The sequence below is a fragment of the Delphinapterus leucas genome, unplaced genomic scaffold, assembly GCF_059928025.1.
Source record: "Delphinapterus leucas isolate spDelLeu-1000000601 "Yukka" unplaced genomic scaffold, BTC_Dleu_Yukka2 spDelLeu_asBTCV2_sq25, whole genome shotgun sequence".
NCBI lineage: Eukaryota > Metazoa > Chordata > Mammalia > Artiodactyla > Monodontidae > Delphinapterus > Delphinapterus leucas.
The window spans coordinates 5,325,352-5,344,613 of record NW_028322234.1 but is presented as its reverse complement, the minus strand read 5'-3'; the positions used below and the strand labels follow the sequence as shown (position 1 = coordinate 5,344,613).

Sequence of the window (19,262 nt, the reverse complement as noted above, 5' to 3'; positions counted from 1 at the left end):
TTGGTGACTGAAGCTAGTTGGGGGTGTTGGGTGGTGCTGTGTGTGATGTGGGCCGGGAGGAGGGAGCCTGCCTGACGCTGCTCTCCTCTGTCCAGGGGTGCCTCTGGAGCAGCTGTGTCAGGCTGGTGGGCAGTGCGTGGACAAGGACAGCTCCCACTACTGCGTGTGCCCAGAGGGCCACACAGGCAGTCACTGTGAGCGAGAGGTGGACCCCTGCTTGGCCCAGCCCTGCCAGCATGGGGGCACCTGCCGAGGCTACATGGGAGGTTATGTGTGCGAGGTAAGGAGCGCCCAGTGGAGGGGACAGGGTGGGTCTGGCTACACATTTCTGTGTGTCTATAGCCTGGTGTGCTGTCTCTCTCTAGGCATGTCTGCGTTTTTGCTTTTGTGACTCTGGGTATATCTTTGTGGGTGTCATTCTGGGTAGATCTTAGGGTGTCTCTGTCTGGGTGTACTTCTGTCTTTGGTTGTTTCTTGGACATATCTGTGTGTGTCTCTGTGCATGGTATCTCTTTGGGTATGAATGCATGTGCCAGTGTCTGAATGTGCATCTCTGGTTGTGTATGTCTTGTGTGTATCTGGGTATCTGGGTGTTTCTCATGTGGGTCTGTCTTGTGCATTTGTATTGTGTGTGTCCCTTTGCACTGAGTGTATCTGTAGCCCTTGTGCCTGTGTGTCCTTCCATGTCTGGGTGTGTTTCCATGTACTGGATGTGTTTCCATGTACTGGGTGTGTGTGTGTTTCTGCACACTGGGCATGTCTCTGTGTGTTGGATGACTGTATGTGTCCTTTTACACTGGGAGTCTCTGTATCTTCATGGCGAGTATCTGTGTCTCTCTGGGCTGAGTGGGTCCCTGCCTCACCCCCACCGCAGTGTCCAGCTGGCTACACTAGTGACAACTGTGAGGATGACATGGACGAGTGTGCCTCCCAGCCCTGCCAGCATGGGGGCGTCTGCATTGACCTTGTGGCCCGCTATCTCTGCTCGTGTCCTCCAGGAACGCTGGGTAGGCCAGTGTCAGGGTTGGGGGACAGGACGGGAGGCTGGGTTTCTGACCGCTCCTGACTGCTCCCCATCCCCCCTTCCCCTAGGCGTGCTCTGCGAGATTAATGAGGATGACTGTGGCCCAGGCCCAGCCCTGGACCCGGGCCCCCGGTGCCTGCACAATGGTACCTGTGTGGACCTGGTGGGTGGCTTCCGCTGCACCTGCCCCCCGGGATACACCGGCCTGCGCTGTGAGGCGGACATCAATGAGTGTCGTCCAGGTGCCTGCCATGCGGCACATACCCGGGACTGCTTGCAGGACCCAGGTGGGGGCTTCCACTGCCTTTGTCATGCCGGCTTCACAGGTAAGCATGGGAGAAGGGGCTGGCCTGCGATCCTGCCTGTGTTCCCCATTGTGGCTGATCCACGTGCTTCTGCTTGCCCAGGTCCCCACTGTCAGACTGTCTTGTCTCCCTGTGAGTCGCAGCCATGCCAGCATGGAGGCCAGTGCCATCCCAGCCCCGGCGCTGGGGGAGCTCTGACTTTCTCTTGCCACTGTGTCCCGGTAGGTGGGGTGGACACTCACATCAACGTCTCTGGGAGAGGAGTGGGATCATGCCCTCATGGGAGGGTGTGGCTTTAGGGGGGAAGAGGTGTAAGATGGAAGGGGTTTCTGGGAAATGTTGAAATTTCCTGGAGGTTGTGTGTTTGTGTGTGTGTGTCCCTCTGGAATTTGGAGTTGTGGCCTCTTGGGGAAGGCTGGGCTTAACCTGCAAGGTGGGGCTCCAGTGCAAGAGGGAGAGGTTGAGCCAGACCTGGGGAGACTGGAGGTCCAACCTTTCCCAAGTCCTGATCCCCCATATTCCCCTCTCTCTCCCCCTTCAACCCTCAATCCTCTTCTCCACCCTTCCATTTCTCTTTCCCTCCTTCCTCTCTGTCTCCTCTCCTTCTCGCCCTCCATCCCCTGCCCCCGCACTTTTTTTTTCTCTCCTTTCCCCCCACCCAACCCACAGCCGTTCTCCGGCCCGCGCTGCGAGCGGGTGGCACGTTCCTGCTGGGAGTTGCAGTGCCCGGTGGGCGTCCCGTGCCAGCAGACGGTCCGTGGACCGCGCTGCGCCTGTCCCCCGGGGCTGTCGGGTCCCGCCTGCCGGGGTTCCCGGGGGTCGCCACTGGGAGCCGCCAATGCCAGCTGCGTGACCTCCCCCTGCCTCCACGGGGGCTCCTGCCGCCCGGAGACGCTGGCGCCCTTCTTCCGCTGCGCGTGCGCGTCAGGCTGGGCTGGGCCGCGCTGTGAGATACCTGCAGCGGTGCCCGAGGCCCCCGAGGAGCCGTCTTGCCCGAGAGCCGCCTGCGAGGCCAAAAGCGGCGACAAGCGCTGTGACCGAGAGTGCAACAGCCCAGGCTGCGGCTGGGATGGCGGCGACTGCTCGCTGAGCGTGAGCGACCCCTGGCGGCAGTGTGCGGCGTTGCAGTGCTGGCTCCTCTTCAACAACAGCCGCTGCGACCCCGCCTGCAGCTCGCCCGCCTGCCTCTATGACAACTTCGACTGCCGCGCAGGCGGCCGGGAGCGCACCTGCAAGTGAGCCGGTCCTCACTCTGTGTCTTGTCTGTCCATGTGTCACATCTGACCATCCATGGGCCCTGCCTCTCTATCGGCCCATCCGTTTAACTTGGCCTGTCAGTCAATCCTTAATCTGTCTGTTGGGTTGTCCCTTCACTTGACCCATCTGTTTCTTGGTGTACCGTCTGCCCATCCATGTGTCACTTGTCTGTCTGTCTTCCCATTCCTGTGCCCTGTCTGTCCATCCTTGTTCCCTGCCTGTCTATCAGTGTGCCCACCTGTCTGTTCATCCATGTGCTCCTTTTGTCTGTTTTTCTGTCTGCTTCTGCGCTCCATCTGTCCCTCCCTATGCCCTGTTTGTCTTTCTGTCCATCCACGAATTCCTTTTGTCCCTCTATACACCCAACCGTCTGTCTGCACACCTGCTTGTCCATCCTTGGACCTCATCTGTCCATCTGTCTGTCTCTATGCCAGTCTGTCCATCTGTATGCCCCGTCTGTCCATCTTTGTGTGCCACCCGTTCATCCATGTGCCTCTTCTCTCTGTCCTTCTGTCCATTCACACACCCTTTTTGCCCCTCTATATGCCCATCCATCTGTCCATGCTCCTGCACGTCTATTCCTGCCCCTCTTCTGCCATTCTCTATGTCTGTTCATGAGCTCTGTCTGTTTGTCCTATGCATTCCATCTGTCCATCCCTGTGCTGTGCTCTGTGTGACCCTCTGTGCGTTCCTCTGCCTGGAACCCTTTCCTTACTTTTATCTTCCTGTCCTCATTCCCACCCTCACTCTCCCCCTTGCTCATTCTGCTCCAGCCACCCTGGCCTTTCTTCCATTCTTCAGATTCCCCAGGCTTAGCCCCACCTCAGGGCCTTTGCACTGGCTGTTCCCTCTGCCTGGAATGCTCTCCTTCAGGAAGCCACATGGCTCCTTCCTCACCTCCTTCAAGTTTTTGCTCAAGCAATGACCTTCTCAGTGAGCTCCTCCCTGGCCACCCACCCCAGCCTTATTTTTTTCCTTAGCATTTAATTCCATATAGATGTGTGTGTGTGTGTGTGTGTGTGTGTGTTTAAATTTAGCCTAAATTTAGCCTTTATTGGTGTGTGATCGAAATGCTGTATATTCTGCTCATCCATCTCCTTTAATATCCGTCTCCGCCCACTGTAATGCCAGCTCCAAGTGGATAGGGATTTATGTTGGGGCCATATCCTTAGAGCCTACAGTAGCGCCCAGCACATAACAGGTGGCTCTCAGTAGTTATTGACTTATTAATAGTTACAAAGCAATGGCTGTGTTTGCAGAAAGCCTCATACATTCCACAAGCACGTGGATACATTCCAGTTCTCTGCGCTTGCGCTCTCTCCAGGGTCTGGGTGCTCTGTGGTGTTCGCGTGCAGCGGAGCTGGAGGCTCCCTTGACCTCGCCCCTCTCTGTCCCCAGCCCGGTGTATGAGAAGTACTGCGCGGACCACTTTGCCGACGGCCGCTGCGACCAGGGCTGCAACACAGAGGAGTGCGGTTGGGATGGACTGGACTGTGCGGGTGAGGTGCCAGCTCTGCTGGCCCGAGGTGTCCTGGTGCTCACTGTGCTGCTGCCGCCGGAGGAGCTGCTGCGCTCCAGTGCCGACTTCCTGCAGCGGCTCAGTGGCATCCTGCGCACCTCTCTGCGCTTCCGTCTGGATGAGAACGGCCAGGCTATGGTCTTCCCTTACCACCGGCCTGGTCCTGGCTCCGAATCCCGGAATCGGCGGGAGCTGGCCCCTGAGGTGATCGGGTGAGTGACTCCCCCGCGGGGAGCCATGGTGCCCACGCAGACGCTAGGCCGGGCGTGGGAAGGGGCACCATTCCTCAGGTCTTGTGCATTTATTTCCCTTAACATCTGGGAGAGCCTTCTTGGCAATACATACAGCGTCATACAATACATGCATCTCAGTCTTGGCACCATTGACATTTGGGGCCGGATCATTCTTTGCTGTGAGGGGTTGTCCTGTCTTGTGCACTGTAGGATGTTTAGCAGCATCCCTGGCCTCTATCCACTAGGTGCAAGCAACGCACCTCCCCTCCCTTAAGATGTGACAACCCAAAATGCCTCCAGACATGGGCAGGGGTCCTTTGGGGGAACAGAATAGCCCCTGGTCTAGCACTACTTCCTTCTGGAGAGGCAGGGGTATAGCAGAGTGTTTAAGGGCATGTGTAGTTTTTTGTTTGTTTTAGAAATGGAAAATATAGAACTCTCCTGCTGGGGGCCTGGCAGAGGGGCCAGAAGGGAGATGTGGCTTCTGAGCAGAGTGGGATGTGCCACAGGGAGGAGGGCTGGAGGCTAGAGATGAGGGTCAGGGCCTCTGACTGGGTATGGCTGGGATGGGGGAGGTGGAGAGGATAGTTGATGGATGTGCCAGTCCCTGGCTGGGGTGACTGAGTTGCTGGAAGTGGTCTCATCAAGATGAAGACACAGGGTGAAAGCCAGGGGTTACTTTGGGGCTTCCAGAGGGATCTGGGGGTCTCGGAGAGACGCTCAGGAGGCAGTTGGGGTCAGAAGATTGAGAGAAGAAAGACAAAAGGGTTTGGCAATCATTGCATCCATGGGGGGGACACAAAGAAGTGGGGAGAGATGTGGGGACAGAGGGATCATCTGGGGACACTGAGTCCTAAGGATTGGTTGAAGGAAATTAGCTCAGAAAAGAGAAGGAGGAGAGCCAGGGCCCAGGGCACTGGGTATCCCAAAGAATGAAAATGTTTGGAGGGTTGGGTTCCTGGAAGCAGAGCCTGAGATGGAGATTCAGATACATGTGATGTATTGGAAGGGTGCTCTCAGTAGACAGGGAATGAGGGAAGTAGGATGGGGCAGGGGAGGAACTGAGGCAGGAGGTAGCCTCAGCCAGGGTCCGGCCTCAGCCAGAGTCCAGCCTCAGCCTGATCCCTTGTAGGGCTCTGGAGGGTGAATAGCACCTCAAAGTTGGTCCCACCTTGAGACAGGAGGGCCAGCTTTTGTACACCCCACATGAGCCAGTCCCTGGCTGAAGGCTTCCCTAAGGGGTGTCACCTCCCAAGTGAAGGGATCCCCACTTTGCTGAGGCCAGAGAGGCAGCTGTCAACTGTTAGAAGCCAATGCTCATAGCAGGCAGGTGATGGATGCACCAGCCTGATAAAGGAGAAGTCGACATGAAAACAGTGACCATTGGATTCATGGCTCAGAGGACACTGGTGGCCACAGCAAGACTCGTTTGGGGAATTGATAAAGAATTTTAAACATATACAGAAACAGAGCAGGGTAATGAACGTCGAGGTACCTAGGACCTAGCATTGACAATGAACACATATGGCCATTATTATTTCATACATAGTCCCTTCAGTTTGTTCTAGTTCCCACGTTATGTTGAAATAATTTCTAGATAGCATGTCATTTCGTACGTAGACATGTCAGTATGTTTCTGTAAAAAATAAGCTCTGTCTTTAAAACACGATAATACCATGATCACAGTTAAAAAAATAAATATCCTTAATATCACCAAATATATAGTAAGTGTATTTAAAAAAAGACTGGTTTTGGGGTTGTGGTGGAGTTGGATGCTAGATAGGGGGCAGTGGTGACATGGTGAGTAGAGATGCTCGAGCCTGGTGCAGGGGAGTGGGGCATGGTGCAGGGCTTGTAGGAGTGCCTGCTGAGTCTGCCTGTCCCTCTGTTGTGTCCCCGCAGCTCTGTGGTGATGCTGGAGATTGACAACCGTCTGTGCCTGCAGTCACCTGAGAATGACCACTGTTTTCCCGACGCCCAGAGTGCGGCAGACTATCTGGGAGCGTTGTCAGCGGTGGAGCGCCTTGACTTCCCGTACCCACTGCGGGCAGCACGGGGTGAGGGCCAGCCTGGAGGGTGATGAGGGTGGAACCGGGGCTCCCGTGGTGGGGTGGGTCTTGGCCCCTGGTTGAGACCCCCTGCTTCCTGCCCGCAGGGGAACCGCTGGAGCTGCCAGAACCAAGCGTGCCGCTACTGCCCCTGCTGGCTGCGAGCGCCGTCTTCCTGCTCGTCATTCTCGTCCTGGGCGTCATGGTGGCCCGCCGCAAGCGTGAGCACAGCACCCTCTGGTTCCCCGAGGGCTTCGCGCTGCACAAGGATGCTGCAGCTGGCCACAAGGGCCGGCGGGAACCCGTGGGCCAAGATGCTCTGGGCATGAAGTGAGGACCCTGACTCAGCCCATTCCCTGTCCCTGACTGTGGGGCTTTGTGAGCCCTTGAGCCCACCTTGACCTGACTTTGACCTCTGACCCCTACCTGACCCTAACTGCAGACTCCAGCCTGGAAACCCAGTGTTCATCCCCTTGACCACTGACTCGATAATCCCTGGGAATCACCCCTGATGCGTGACCCTTGGCCCCATTTCCTATGATCCAGTTCCCTCACTCAGATCCTACTCTGACTCTACCCTGAACCCTCCCTGACCCCAGCTTCTCAGATTTCACCCTGATACTCAAAATTTGTTCCCACATGACTACTGATCTCGTGATCCCTGTCTGCATCCCAATCCCTTGCTGGCCCCCTGACCCTATCCTCTATGACCCCCAATATCACCTCTGACACACCCTGACTTTTGACCTCACCTCTGACCCCCTTTCCACCCCAACTCAGTGCTCATTCCCCACGATCCTCAAATCTTGGCCTTGGCCGTGGGCTTCACCTCCGACTCCCTGGCCTGTCCCACGAGACTCCAACCCCACCCTGACCTAATCCCTGAATTTACCCCTCTCCTGTCACCCTGTGACCCCCGGCCCCTCTCCACAACCTCCTCGATCCTGGCTACATCTCTCGCCTGTTATGAGGATAACTCTATCCTCCATGACCCCTGACGTCATCTTCTATAACCCCTGCTATATGCCTGGGACCCTCACCTGTCCCACAGCTGAGTGCTCTGACCTCTGACCCCACTCCTGTGCTTCTCCAGTTCCACCTTAAGACCGTGGCCGTCACCCATCACGACCCCTGATGGTACCCCCTGCAACCTTGACCACATCCTGCATCCCCTCAATGGACCGTGTCCCTTGACCCTGCACCCTGCCCCTACTGACCCATTGTCCCCTCCCTCCTCCCCACCACAGGAACATGGCCAAGGGTGAGAGTCTGATGGGGGAGGTGGCCACAGACTGGATGGACACAGAGTGCCCGGAGGCCAAGCGACTGAAGGTTGTGTCTCCTCCTCTGACCCCTGCCCTTAGGGTCCTGGGTTGGGGCTTGATGGTCAGTGGGAGAGCCAGGAAAATCTCTGCTGTCCCTGGCTCTGGAGAACAGTCACAGCACTCACCCCATCCTGCTCCTGGCATCTTTCCAGAGGGGATCCCCTGGCCCATACAGTGACTCTGCTTTCTCTCTGCTGCATCCAACTTAGTCCAGCGTGCCCAGCCTGAGAGCACTCCCAGCTGGTCTTTTCCTGTCCTGGGGCCACAGCCGCGGGCCCTGTCTTAGTCAGCTAGGGCTGCCATAATGAAATACCACAGACTGGTGGCTCAAACAGCAGACACTTATCTTCTCACAGCTCTGGAGGGTGGAAGTCCAAGATCAAGGTGCTGGCAGGGTTGGTTCTTGGTGAGGGCTCTCTTCCTGGCAGGTAGAATGTGCTTTCTCACTGTGTCCTCATGTGACCTTTCCTCTGTGTGTGCATAGAGAGAGAACTCTGGCATCTCTTCCTCTTCTTATTAGGACATTGGTCCTGTTGAATTAGGGCTCCACACTCATGATCTTATTTAACCTTAATTACTTCCTTAAAGGCCCTGTCTCCAAATATAGTCATGTTGGGGGATTAGGCCTTCAACATATGATTTTTGGGGAGCACAGTTCATAACAGCCTCCTGCTAGCATTACTTTGACACTTGCTGAATATCTTGAATGTACACAAAGCATCTTATTTCATCTTTATGAGGATGCTATAAGGTAGCTATTGATACACACCTCCATTCTTAGCTGCCTCTCCCCTGCCTATGTTTTCTTTTTTTTTTTTTTTTTGGCCGCACTGTGCGGCTTACAGGATCTTAGTTCCCCAACCAGGGATTGAACCCCAGCCCTCGGCAGTAAAAGCGTGGAGTCCCAACCGCTGGGCCACCAGGGAATTCCCTCCCCTGCCTATGTTTTAATGTTTGTTGAAATGAAGACATCTATTACAATTGACAGCTAAAGAAATCTGCTTGCCCCAGGCTTTTTTTTTCTTTCTCATCCAAAAGTGGGTGTTAAATATATGGTACAGAATGTTTATGATGGCATTTTAGCATTGCGGAATGATCACATCATCCTTATTTTACCAATGAGAAGCTCAGAGCTCTCATGGGATTTGCCTAGGGTCACAAGCCTACTAAGTGACAGTGTCAGACATTGAATCCACATTGAAGGCTGTCCCATCCTCCATGGCCCGTTCTGGTTAGCTGTCCATCACCTGGCTCTCCCCTTTCATGAAATTCAACTCCCCACCTGGGTCCTTAAGCTCAGGTCTGGCTTGATCAGGCTCTGTGTTTGGTGCAGGCTGTTAAATGCCCAGGCAGGCTAGTTAGGGATATTCTGTCCTGTTTTCATAACTTCATTCTTCCCGTCTGGACCATGAGTCTGAAATGTATTGAGCTCCTCTGAGGGGCCCAGGTGCTAGACTCCTGAGGGTAAATCAATACATTTGTGTGTGATTATTTGGTCCTGATACCTCACGTTCATATCTGTGGTATCACGTGGGAGCCTACGTGGTATCCAGGGCAACTCCCTGCTTCTCACCTTTCACTCCTTTCCCAGATTAATACTGGGAATTATTATTTTGCTTAAAGATTTCTTTATTATTTATTTATTTATATATTTTTTGGCTGCGTCAGGTCTTAGCTGTGGCACTCGGGATCTTTGTTGAGGCATGCGGGATTTTTCACCGTGGTGCGCAGGCTGTTTTGTTTTGGTGCGTGGGCTTCTCTCTAGTTGTGGCATGTGGATTTTTTCCTTCTCTAGTTGTAGTGCTCAGGCTCCAGGGCACGTGGGCTCTGTAGTTGCGGTGTGTGGGCTCTGTACTTTGTGGCAGGTGGGCTCTAGTTGAGGCGTGAGAGCTCAGTAGTTGTGGCGTGCGGGCTTAGTTTCTCCAAGACGTGTGGGATCTTAGTTCCCCAACCAGGGATCGAACCCGTGTCCCCTGCATTGTAAGGCGGATTCTTTACCACTGGATCACCAGGGAAATCCCAATACTGGGAATTATTATTATTGCAGGATCCCCCAATCCCACATTTCTTTAACCAGTGATTTGGAATTTCCAGAGTACAAGTTTTGCATTTCTTCTGTTGAATTTAATTTTAAAGTTTTTTGTTCTTTTTGATACTGTTGTCAATAGAATTGTTCTCTTAATTTCACTTTTGGTATGTTCCTGTCTAGTGTATAGACAGGTGTGTGCTGACAGGTGTTATGCTCTGTGTCTCTTCCTTTTTTTAAAATTAAAAAAAAAATTTTTATTTATTTTATTTAAAATTTTTTGGCCGCACTGCACGGCATGTGGGATCTTAGTACCCTGAGCGAGGGATCGAACCCGCGTCCCCTGCATTGGAAGTGTGGAGTCTTAACCACCGGACCGCCAGGGAAGCCCCCCTCTGTGTCTCTTCCTTGATCGCTTCCGTGGGTTCCCAGACCCTCTACCCTTCTAACCCGGATTAAAATCCCAGTTCTTCCTCTTATGAGTTCTCTGAGCTCCAGGACATCAATTTGCCATTTTCTTATCTATAAAAGAAGCAGGGTGTTAATGGTTTCTTGGGGCCATGTGTGCATCTCCATGAGAGAAACCTGTGGGAATGCCCAGACGGCCCCTCTAACTGTGTCTCCCAACCCCTTGTGAGAACCTGGGTCCTTGTGCCTCCAGGTAGAGGAGCCCGGTGTGGGAGCTGAGGATGCTGTGGACTGCCGCCAGTGGACCCAGCACCACCTGGTGGCTGCCGACATCCGTGTGGCGCCAGCCACGGCGTTGACGCCACCACAGGGCGATGCAGATGCTGATGGCATGGACGTCAACGTGCGCGGTCCAGGTCAGGCGTCCCTCCCTCCAGGATGCCCCTTATCCATCCTACTCGTGAGAGGCTGCATCTGGGTCTGTTTCTGGGGAACGCTGGGTGTGTCTGGGTGTCCGTCTGTGGGGGTGTGTGTTAATCAGGACTTTTCGGTTGTAACTTTTAATAGCCCGACTCAAGCTAACTTAAGTAAAACAAGGGATTTACTGGCTCTTGTAAACGGAAGCTTCAGGCACATTTGGATCCAGGACTCAACGCCTCTTGGCTCCACAGCCCAAGTAGGCTTTTTCCTGCCGGCACGGATAGCTACAGGTGGCACAGGCCTTACAAAATCTTCTTCCCGTATGTACCAGCAAAAGTCCCAGGATGAGTTCTGATTGGATGGACATACCAATTCCTGAACCAATCAGTGTGGCCTGGGGCCTGGAATATGCAGATTGACAGGCCTGAGCTATATTCCTGTCCTTGAAGGAAGGATTTGGCTTTTATCTAGGGCTTGAGGATGGAGAATGGGATGCAGGTAGCCTCCTCAGGGAAACAAGAGCAAATGCTTATGAAGAGTATAGCAGACCATGTTATCTGGATCCTCTTGGATTTGTCTCTGCCGCATTTTGGGATATGCCTTCCCCAGCCCTGTTTTGCTTTTGCTCCCAGTGACCAGGACCTATGGCTCTCTTTTGAAGCCCTTCAGGCTACCGGGGCCTGAGGTGCTTGGTATTTTATGTCCCTGGGGGCAGCTCCTGACCAGTGGATGCAGGAGTATGAAAGGCTCAGCTCCTTTGACTCAAGCTGGATTACAACTCTGGGGTACAGCTCAGCTTCCACAGTCCCCCTTTGGGATCAGGCTGAAATAACTCTCCAGGCATTTGCCCAAGGTTGCACACTTGTTTGACTGCCTCCCTCCTTCGTTCTGTGTCCCCTACTACCTAGGAGCCCTTCTGTGACAAATCACATGCCCATGAATCCTCATCCTGGGTTGGCTTCTGGGGCACCTGACACAGGTGTGTGTGTGTGTGATGGGAGGATTTGCCATTCCCTCTTGTGTTTCCACATGTCCCACTTCCTCCTAATGCAGTGCCCTCAATCGTATTCCCCAGAAAGGCCCTGTGCCCACCTCCCTTGTGACACACTCCTGGTCCCTGCAGATGGCTTCACCCCGCTAATGCTGGCCTCCTTCTGCGGGGGGGCCCTGGAAGCAATCCCAGCTGAGGAGGACGAGGCAGAAGACACGTCAGCCAGCATCATCTCAGACCTTATCTGCCAGGGGGCACAGCTTGGGGCTCGGACCGACCGCACGGGTGAGACGGCCCTGCACCTGGCTGCCCGCTATGCCCGGGCTGATGCGGCCAAGAGGCTGCTGGATGCTGGGGCAGACACCAATGCCCAGGACCACTCAGGCCGCACCCCCCTGCACACAGCCGTCACTGCTGATGCCCAGGGTGTTTTCCAGGTGAGATGGGCTCGCCCCTTTGGACTTCAGAGCTGGGACAGGCATCAGACCGACTTGGGTTCAAGCCCTGGTTCTGCCTTTCGGAGCTCATCTTTCTCATTTGTAAGATGGGGATATATGGGAGTACAGTTTCTGGCAAGAAGCTATTCCCTGAACCTCATCAGTTCCATGGGGTGTATTGGTTGGGGTCCTCAGAGGGCTTAGAGGTGCTTCTCGTCCCTTTGTTCTTGCCATGACTCCTCCTGCTGTGCCCCATCTCCCTTAGATTCTCATCCGGAACCGCTCCACAGACCTGGATGCCCGCATGGCAGACGGCTCCACAGCACTGATCCTGGCGGCCCGCCTGGCAGTGGAGGGCATGGTGGAAGAGCTCATTGCCAGCCATGCTGATGTCAATGCTGTGGATGAACTCGGTAGGCTGTGGGGGGTAGTGGTGGGTGTGGGCTGAGAGGGTGTCCTCTGGGCCCTGACTGTTGGTGTGAACTCACACCCACACTGACACCCAGTCAATGAAACTCGTGTACTCATAACAGGGTTTCAACATGGACCTACACTCATGCATTAAAAAAAAAAAAAAATGGCGCCCATTAGCCCATACCGTGTGGCAGTGGTTCAGGAAAAGGTGCCCTTCCCAAGACACTTCCCTTCCATCTGCTTTGTTAGAAGAACTTACTCTGGTGCCATCTGCTGGAAAACTGGTGTAATAAATTTGCAAATCAGCCAGATCTACAGGTGAGGGCCGCGCCGTCCCTGGAGGTGGCTTGCTTGCACAACAGTGACCTGCCCTTGGACCCTTAGAAACATCCTCTGGAGCAGGGGTTGTCAATCTCAGCAGCGTTGACCGGTGGGGTTGGATCATTCTTCGTGGCGGGGGCCGTCCTGTGTAGTGCAGGATGTTTGTTTAAATTTATTTATTAAAATGTTTTTTTTATTTTAAAATTTTTATTGGAGGATAGTCGATTTACAAGGTTGTGTTAGTTTCAGGTGTACAGCAAACTGAATCAGTTATACATATACGTATATCCACTCTGTTTTAGATTCTTTCCCACCTAGGCCATTACAGAGCATTGAGTAGAGTTCCCTGTGCTTACAGGAGGTCCTTATTAGTTATCTATTTTATGTATGAGAGTATGTATGTGTCAATCCCAATCTCCTAACTTATCCCTCCCCCCTTGTCCCCCTGGTAACCATAAGTTTGTTTTCTACATCTGTGGCTCTATTTCTGTTCTGTATATAAGTTCATTTGTACCATTTTTTAAGATCCCACATATAAGCGACATCATATGACATTTGTCTTTCTCTGCCTGCCTTACTTCACTCAGTATGACAATCTCTAGGTCCATCCATGTTGCTCCAGATGGCATTATTTCATTCTTTTTTTGTGGCTGAGTAATATTCCACTGTATATATGTGCCACATCTTCTTTATCCAGTGTAGGATGTTCAGTAGCATCCCTGGCTTCCACCCACTGATGCCAATAGCACCCCACCTCTCAGTTGTGACAACCAAAAATATCTCCAGACATTGCCAAATGCCCCTTAGAGGAAAATCACCCCTGGTTGGGAAATACGGCTTTAGAAGAGCACTGTCCAATAGAACTTTCTGTGATGATGGAAATATTCTTTGTCTGTTCTGTTCAATATGGTAGCCACTGGCATGTGCTGTCAAGCACTTGAAATGTGGCTGGAGTGAGCAAAGAACTAAATGTTTTATTTCATTTAACGTTTTAACCTTTGTTTTGCCTACTTAAAAAACCCCCGGCTGTACTGACATATAATTCAGATGCCATGCAATTCATCCATTTCAAGTATAAAATCCAATGATTTTTAGTATAACCACATAGTTGTACAAATATCATCATAATAAAATTTAAAATGCTTTCATCATCTGAAAAAGAAGCCCTCGCCTCTTAGCCATCACCCCTTCAATCCCCCTCATCTTCCCGGCCCTTAGGCAACCGCTAATGTACTTACTCTCTATATGGATTGGTTATTTCATATAAATGGAATCATACAATATGTGGTCTTTTTTGACTGGCTTCTTTCACTTAGCACGATGTTTTTGAGGTTTACAAATGTTGTAGCGTGTATCCGTATTATTTCTTTTTTGTTTTTTAATGAATAAATCATATTCTGTTATATGGATATACCACATTTTGTTTATCCATTCATCCACCGATGGACATTTGGGTTGTTTCTGATTTTTGGCTGTTATGAATAATGCTGCTATGGACAGTCCTGTATCATTTTTTGTGTGGACATATGTTTTCATTTCTCTTGGGTATATCCCTAGGAGCAGAATTGCTGGGTCACATGGTAACTCTGTTTAACCTTTTAAGGAACTGCCAGACTGTTTTCCACAGTGCCTGCCCTGTTTTACATTCCTACCAACAGTGTATGAAGGTTCCAGTATTTCCACATCCTCACCAACACTTGCTATTATCTGTCTTTTTGTTCTAGTCTTCCTAGTGGATGTGATTTAGTATCTCATTGTGGTTTGATTTGCATTTCCCTGATGGCTAATGATGTTGAGCATCTCTTCACATGCTTATTGTCCATTTGTGTATCTTCTTTGGAGAAATGTCTATTCGGATTCTTTGCCCATTTTTAAATTGGGTTACTCGTCTTTTTATTATTGAGTTGTAGAAGTTCTTCATATAGTCTAGGTATGTCTCTTATCAAACATATGGTAGGTTTAATATATTTGTAGGTTTTCTTTTTACTTTCTAGATGGTGTCCTTACAAGCACAAAAGTTTTCATCTTGATAATGTCCAATTTATCTATTTTTGTCGTTTTTGTTATTGTTGCTTGTGTTTTGGGTGTCGTATCTAAGAATCCTTTACCTAATTCAAGGTCATGAAGATTTACTCCCATGTTTTTTTCTAAATGTTTTATAGTTTGAGCTTTTACATTTAGGTCTTTGACTCATTTTGAATTATTTTTTTTGTATATGGTGTGCAGTAGGGGTCCAACTTTATTGTTTTGCACGTGGAGATAACAGTTGTACCGGCACCATTTGTTGAGAAAGCTATCCTTTCCCCGTTAAATGGTCTTGGTACCAATTTAATTTAATTTAACTTATTTTACTGTTTTTTTCCTTTTGGCTGCCCTGTGCGGCATGTGGGATCTGTTTCCCGACCAGGGACTGAACCCAGGCCACAGCAGTGAAAGCCCGGAATCCTAACCACTAGACCACCAGGGAGCCCCATTTTTTTTTTTTTTTTGTAATTTTAATTTACATAAACTAAAGTACCACATGTGACTGGTGGCTATTGCATTGGACAGCACAGCTCTAGGTACCACTGAGCGAGGTCCACGTAGTACGCCCCGTATATGGAGAGTTACATCTACAGGTGTGCACGCACATGGACCCAAACACAGTTACTCAGATACTCGTGGCAGGCCTACCCTCCCCCCATCCCAGGCCATATTCTAGACATTTTCTGTCCCCCTGCTGTTGGGGGGCCAGCAAATGAGCCTGGTCCTGACCCTGACCTTCCTTCACTTCCCCCCCCAGGAAAATCAGCGTTACACTGGGCTGCAGCTGTCAACAACGTGGAGGCCACCTTGGCCCTGCTCAAAAATGGAGCTAACAAAGACATGCAAGATAGCAAGGTGAGCCCCAGCCCTTGGCCCACCTGGGAGTCAGCCCCGGCACAGCTTCCACAGGTGGCAGAGAGCAGGTTGGGGTAGGCTAGTGGGGGCATTCACCCTGCCTGCAGCCAGCTTTGCAGCCAGCCTGCCTGCAGCCAGGTGTGGGATTTGGGCCCAAGGGGTTTCAATAGTGGATCAGAGGAGGAAGTGTATGGCAGTTGCTGGGTGACCTTGGGCACGTTGCTTAACTCTTTTGAACCTCTGTTCTCATCCTCGAAATGGGGAAGCAACGGTACCCACCTCATTGCCTCTTTCGAGGATTCAGTGAGCTAAAGCTTTTATAAAGTGCCTTAGCACATCCTCAATAAAAGGTAGATGTTATGACTGTTGTTTAAAAACCCTTGCCAGGTGGTATTAGTCTCATTTTACAGATGAAAGAGTGAGGCTCAAAGGGGTGCGGGGTTGGATTCCATCCTTATTTAAAATTTCCAAAATTATATTCATTATGGATTCTTTTTGCATTAATCTTAATTTAAAAACTTTTCATTAAAATATCATTTATTTTGATGCCCCCTTAAATTTTATGCCTAAGGCGAGTGCTTCACCCTCCTCACCCTGGTCCTGGCTTTTGCGGCCTGAAGCTTAGTGGGTGCTGGATGAATGTGGCTTAAAGGAAAGAACTTGCCCAATTTTCCCCAGCAGAGCTGAGATTCCGACCGAGGTCTGTCTGGCTGGAGAGTATGAACTCTTAGATCTCAGGTTCCCCCAGAGAGAGGAGGCCTCTGTGATGTTAGCCAGCAGTTAATCCTGACTCTTGTGACCCTGACATCTTGTGGGTTCTGGGCCGCCACAGGAGGAGACTCCGCTGTTCCTGGCCGCCAGGGAGGGCAGCTTTGAGGCTGCCAAGCTGCTGCTGGACCACTTTGCCAACCGTGAGATCACAGACCACCTGGACAGGCTGCCCCGGGATGTGGCCCAGGAGCGGCTGCACCAGGACATCGTGCGCTTGCTAGACCAGCCCAGTGGGCCCCGTAGCCCCCCTGGCCCCCACGGCCTGGGGCCCTTGCTCTGCCCGCCCGGGGCCTTCCTCCCAGGCCTCAAGGTGGCACAGTCCGGGGGCAAGAAGAGCCGGAGGCCTCCTGGGAAGGCGGGGCTGGGGCCTCAGGGCACCCGGGGGCGGGGCAAGAAGCTGACCCTGGCCTGCCCGGGGCCCTTGGCCGAGAGCTCGGTCACGCTCTCGCCGGTGGACTCGCTGGACTCCCCACGGCCCTTTGGTGGCCCCCCCGCGTCCCCTGGCGGCTTCCCCCTCGAGGGGCCCTACGCGGCTGCCACGGCCACAGCCGTGTCTCTGGCACAGCTTGGTGGCGCGGGCCGGGCAGGTCTCGGGCGCCAGCCCCCCGGGGGCTGTGTGCTCAGCCTGGGCCTGCTGAACCCCGTGGCCGTCCCCCTCGACTGGGCCCGGCTGCCCCCACCTGCCCCCCCAGGTCCCTCTTTCCTGCTGCCGCTGGCCCCGGGACCCCAGCTGCTGAACCCCGGGAACCCCGTGTCCCCCCAGGAGCGGCCCCCACCGTACCTGGCAGCCCCAGGACATGGCGATGAGTTCCCCGCGGCCGGGGCCCACAGCAGCCCCCCAAAGGCCCGCTTCCTGCGGGTCCCCAGCGAGCACCCTTACCTGACCCCATCCCCAGAGTCCCCCGAGCACTGGGCCAGCCCCTCACCTCCCTCACTCTCGGACTGGTCCGACTCCACGCCCAGCCCGGCCACTGCCACCGGGGCCACGGCCGCTGGGACACTGTCTGCCCAGCCGCTCCCCCTGCCGGTCCCTGGCCCTCTTGCTCAGTCCCAGACCCAGCTAGGGTCCCAGCCTGAAGTCACCCCCAAGAGGCAAGTGTTGGCCTGAGGGCTGCACAGTTCCTAGATTTGGGGAGGCTGTAGAGACACCCCATCCTGCTTCCTCTCTGTCTCCCCTTTCAGTCCATTTCATTCTCTCTAATCTCTTCTCCTGCACCCCACCCTCCTTGCAGCGTGACCAAGACAGGTCACAAGCCTAGGGCTTCAGTCTTCCTTTATTTATAAGGGGTGCAGGCTGACCCCCACCCTTTGGGTCTTGTGGTGAGTCTGGGACATGCTCCTGCCTCTCCCCTCTTCCTGGGGCCACCCCCCCCCCAATTCTCTCCTGCTTTCTTGCCTCCTCTGGCCTCTCTCACTCATGTTCTGACACAGGTGGATTATTATTATTATTTTTTTTTACATTTTGTATAGAAACAAATTCATTTAAACAAACATTATTATTATTATTTTTTACAAAATATATATATGGAGACGCTCCCTGCCCCCTGCAAACCCCCCAGTGCCCCCGTGGGGCTGAGTCTGTGGGCCCATTCGGCCAAGCTGGATTCTGTGTACCAAGTACACAGGCATGACCGGGATCCTGTGTACCAAGTACACGACCCTGGTGTGTACCAAGTAGGCACCCTTGGGCGAACCCTCTGGGGCTAGGGGTCGGGTGAGACTTGGGAGCCTTCTCCCCACCCCACCTCCCTCACTTCACTGCATTCCAGATGCAACTTATTCTATAGCTTTGCTGGGGGAAGTGCCCTTCTGGCCTGGAGAGCCTGTCCCCAAGCCCCCCCCTCACAGAGTGTGGGCCACCTCCCTTTGGGAACTGGGGGGTGGGGTGGCCGGTGGGAATATGAGGACCAGGGGAGACATGTGCATTTTACTTTGTCTCCCTGTAAATATGGGCCTGCAGGGAGGAAAGGAGCTGCCTGCATGGCACCTCCTCCTGGCACTCCCCTGGCCCAGCCCCAGGGCAGAATAGAAGTATTTGTAGGCTATTTTTGTAATATAGCTTCTGGTCACAGTCCTTGTGTAGCTAAATTCCCAGGCCTTGCATTGTACAGCCCCCTTTCCCCTCACCACCTAATAAAGGAATAGTTAGCACTCAATGTCATTGTCTGTGTCTAGGTAAGTTTCGGGGGTGGGGGGTGGTAGTGTGGGGTTTCTGTCTCTTCAGCGCTAACTTTTGAGACAGGCTGGGACCCTTTGCTGCAGTGCTTCCACCTGGACGAACATCTACCGGAGCAACAAAGGACAAAGGAACTATAAGGGACTAAAAATAACTGTGGGCATGTGCAGTTGGGGCAAATTATGGCCAACAAGATACCAAAAAACCAAAAAAAAAAAAAAAAACCCAACTGCCACTTCTGAAGAGCTGGGAGCAAAAGCAGGGTGTCGGGAGCAAAAGCAGGGCACTGCGCATGCCCCCTGCACACATCACCACCGAAGGGGTGGGCAGACCACCAAAGCCGCCCTTCTGGCTCCACCCTTGGACCCGCCCTCGCCCCATACCTCCACCCTTGGGGAGCAAGCAAGCACGGGAATCTGTTCGTTCTTGCTCCCCCCTGCTGCAGCAGGGGTCCCAATAAAGCCTTGCCTGAATTTCTTGTCTGGCCTCTGATCAATTTCTATTGACTAAGGAGGCCAAGAACCGTGGTTGGTAAAAACCTGGGCTCTCATCTTGGGGTCAAGCCATTTGGCTTGCTTGCCGGCCACTCTTGCTTCCTCTTTTGATGGATGATTCCACTGATTGGACTAGGGGTGGCCACCTGACTTAAATTGAACCGGATTCCCTTGCTTGAGAATGTTTTTAAAATGGGGACGCTAAGAAAGCTA

General features: G+C 52.8%; 1 protein-coding gene across 4 annotated transcripts in view; it reads left to right on the top strand.

The window, feature by feature from the left end:
- The window catches only part of NOTCH3 (notch receptor 3), a 34,185-nt gene extending 15,157 nt beyond the window's left edge, over positions 1-19,028 (top strand). For 2 of the 4 annotated variants that reach the window (XM_089905187.1, XM_089905185.1), the window contains 14 exons: positions 96-280; positions 875-1,007; positions 1,093-1,350; positions 1,432-1,550; positions 1,999-2,564; positions 3,985-4,317; positions 6,241-6,395; positions 6,494-6,716; positions 7,634-7,718; positions 10,399-10,561; positions 11,641-11,993; positions 12,259-12,406; positions 15,511-15,608; positions 16,441-19,028. In XM_089905187.1, the coding sequence (XP_089761313.1) occupies positions 96-280; positions 875-1,007; positions 1,093-1,350; positions 1,432-1,550; positions 1,999-2,564; positions 3,985-4,317; positions 6,241-6,395; positions 6,494-6,716; positions 7,634-7,718; positions 10,399-10,561; positions 11,641-11,993; positions 12,259-12,406; positions 15,511-15,608; positions 16,441-17,487 (3,866 nt within the window). In that variant the 3' untranslated portion in view covers positions 17,488-19,028. Of the gene's footprint in view, positions 1-95; positions 281-874; positions 1,008-1,092; positions 1,351-1,431; positions 1,551-1,998; positions 2,565-3,984; positions 4,318-6,240; positions 6,396-6,493; positions 6,717-7,633; positions 7,719-10,398; positions 10,562-11,640; positions 11,994-12,258; positions 12,407-12,526; positions 14,138-15,510; positions 15,609-16,440 lie in introns of those variants that run through there. The other 2 variants (XM_089905186.1, XM_089905188.1) reach the window with 2 other exon arrangements.
- The last annotated feature ends 234 nt before the right edge of the window (positions 19,029-19,262 follow it).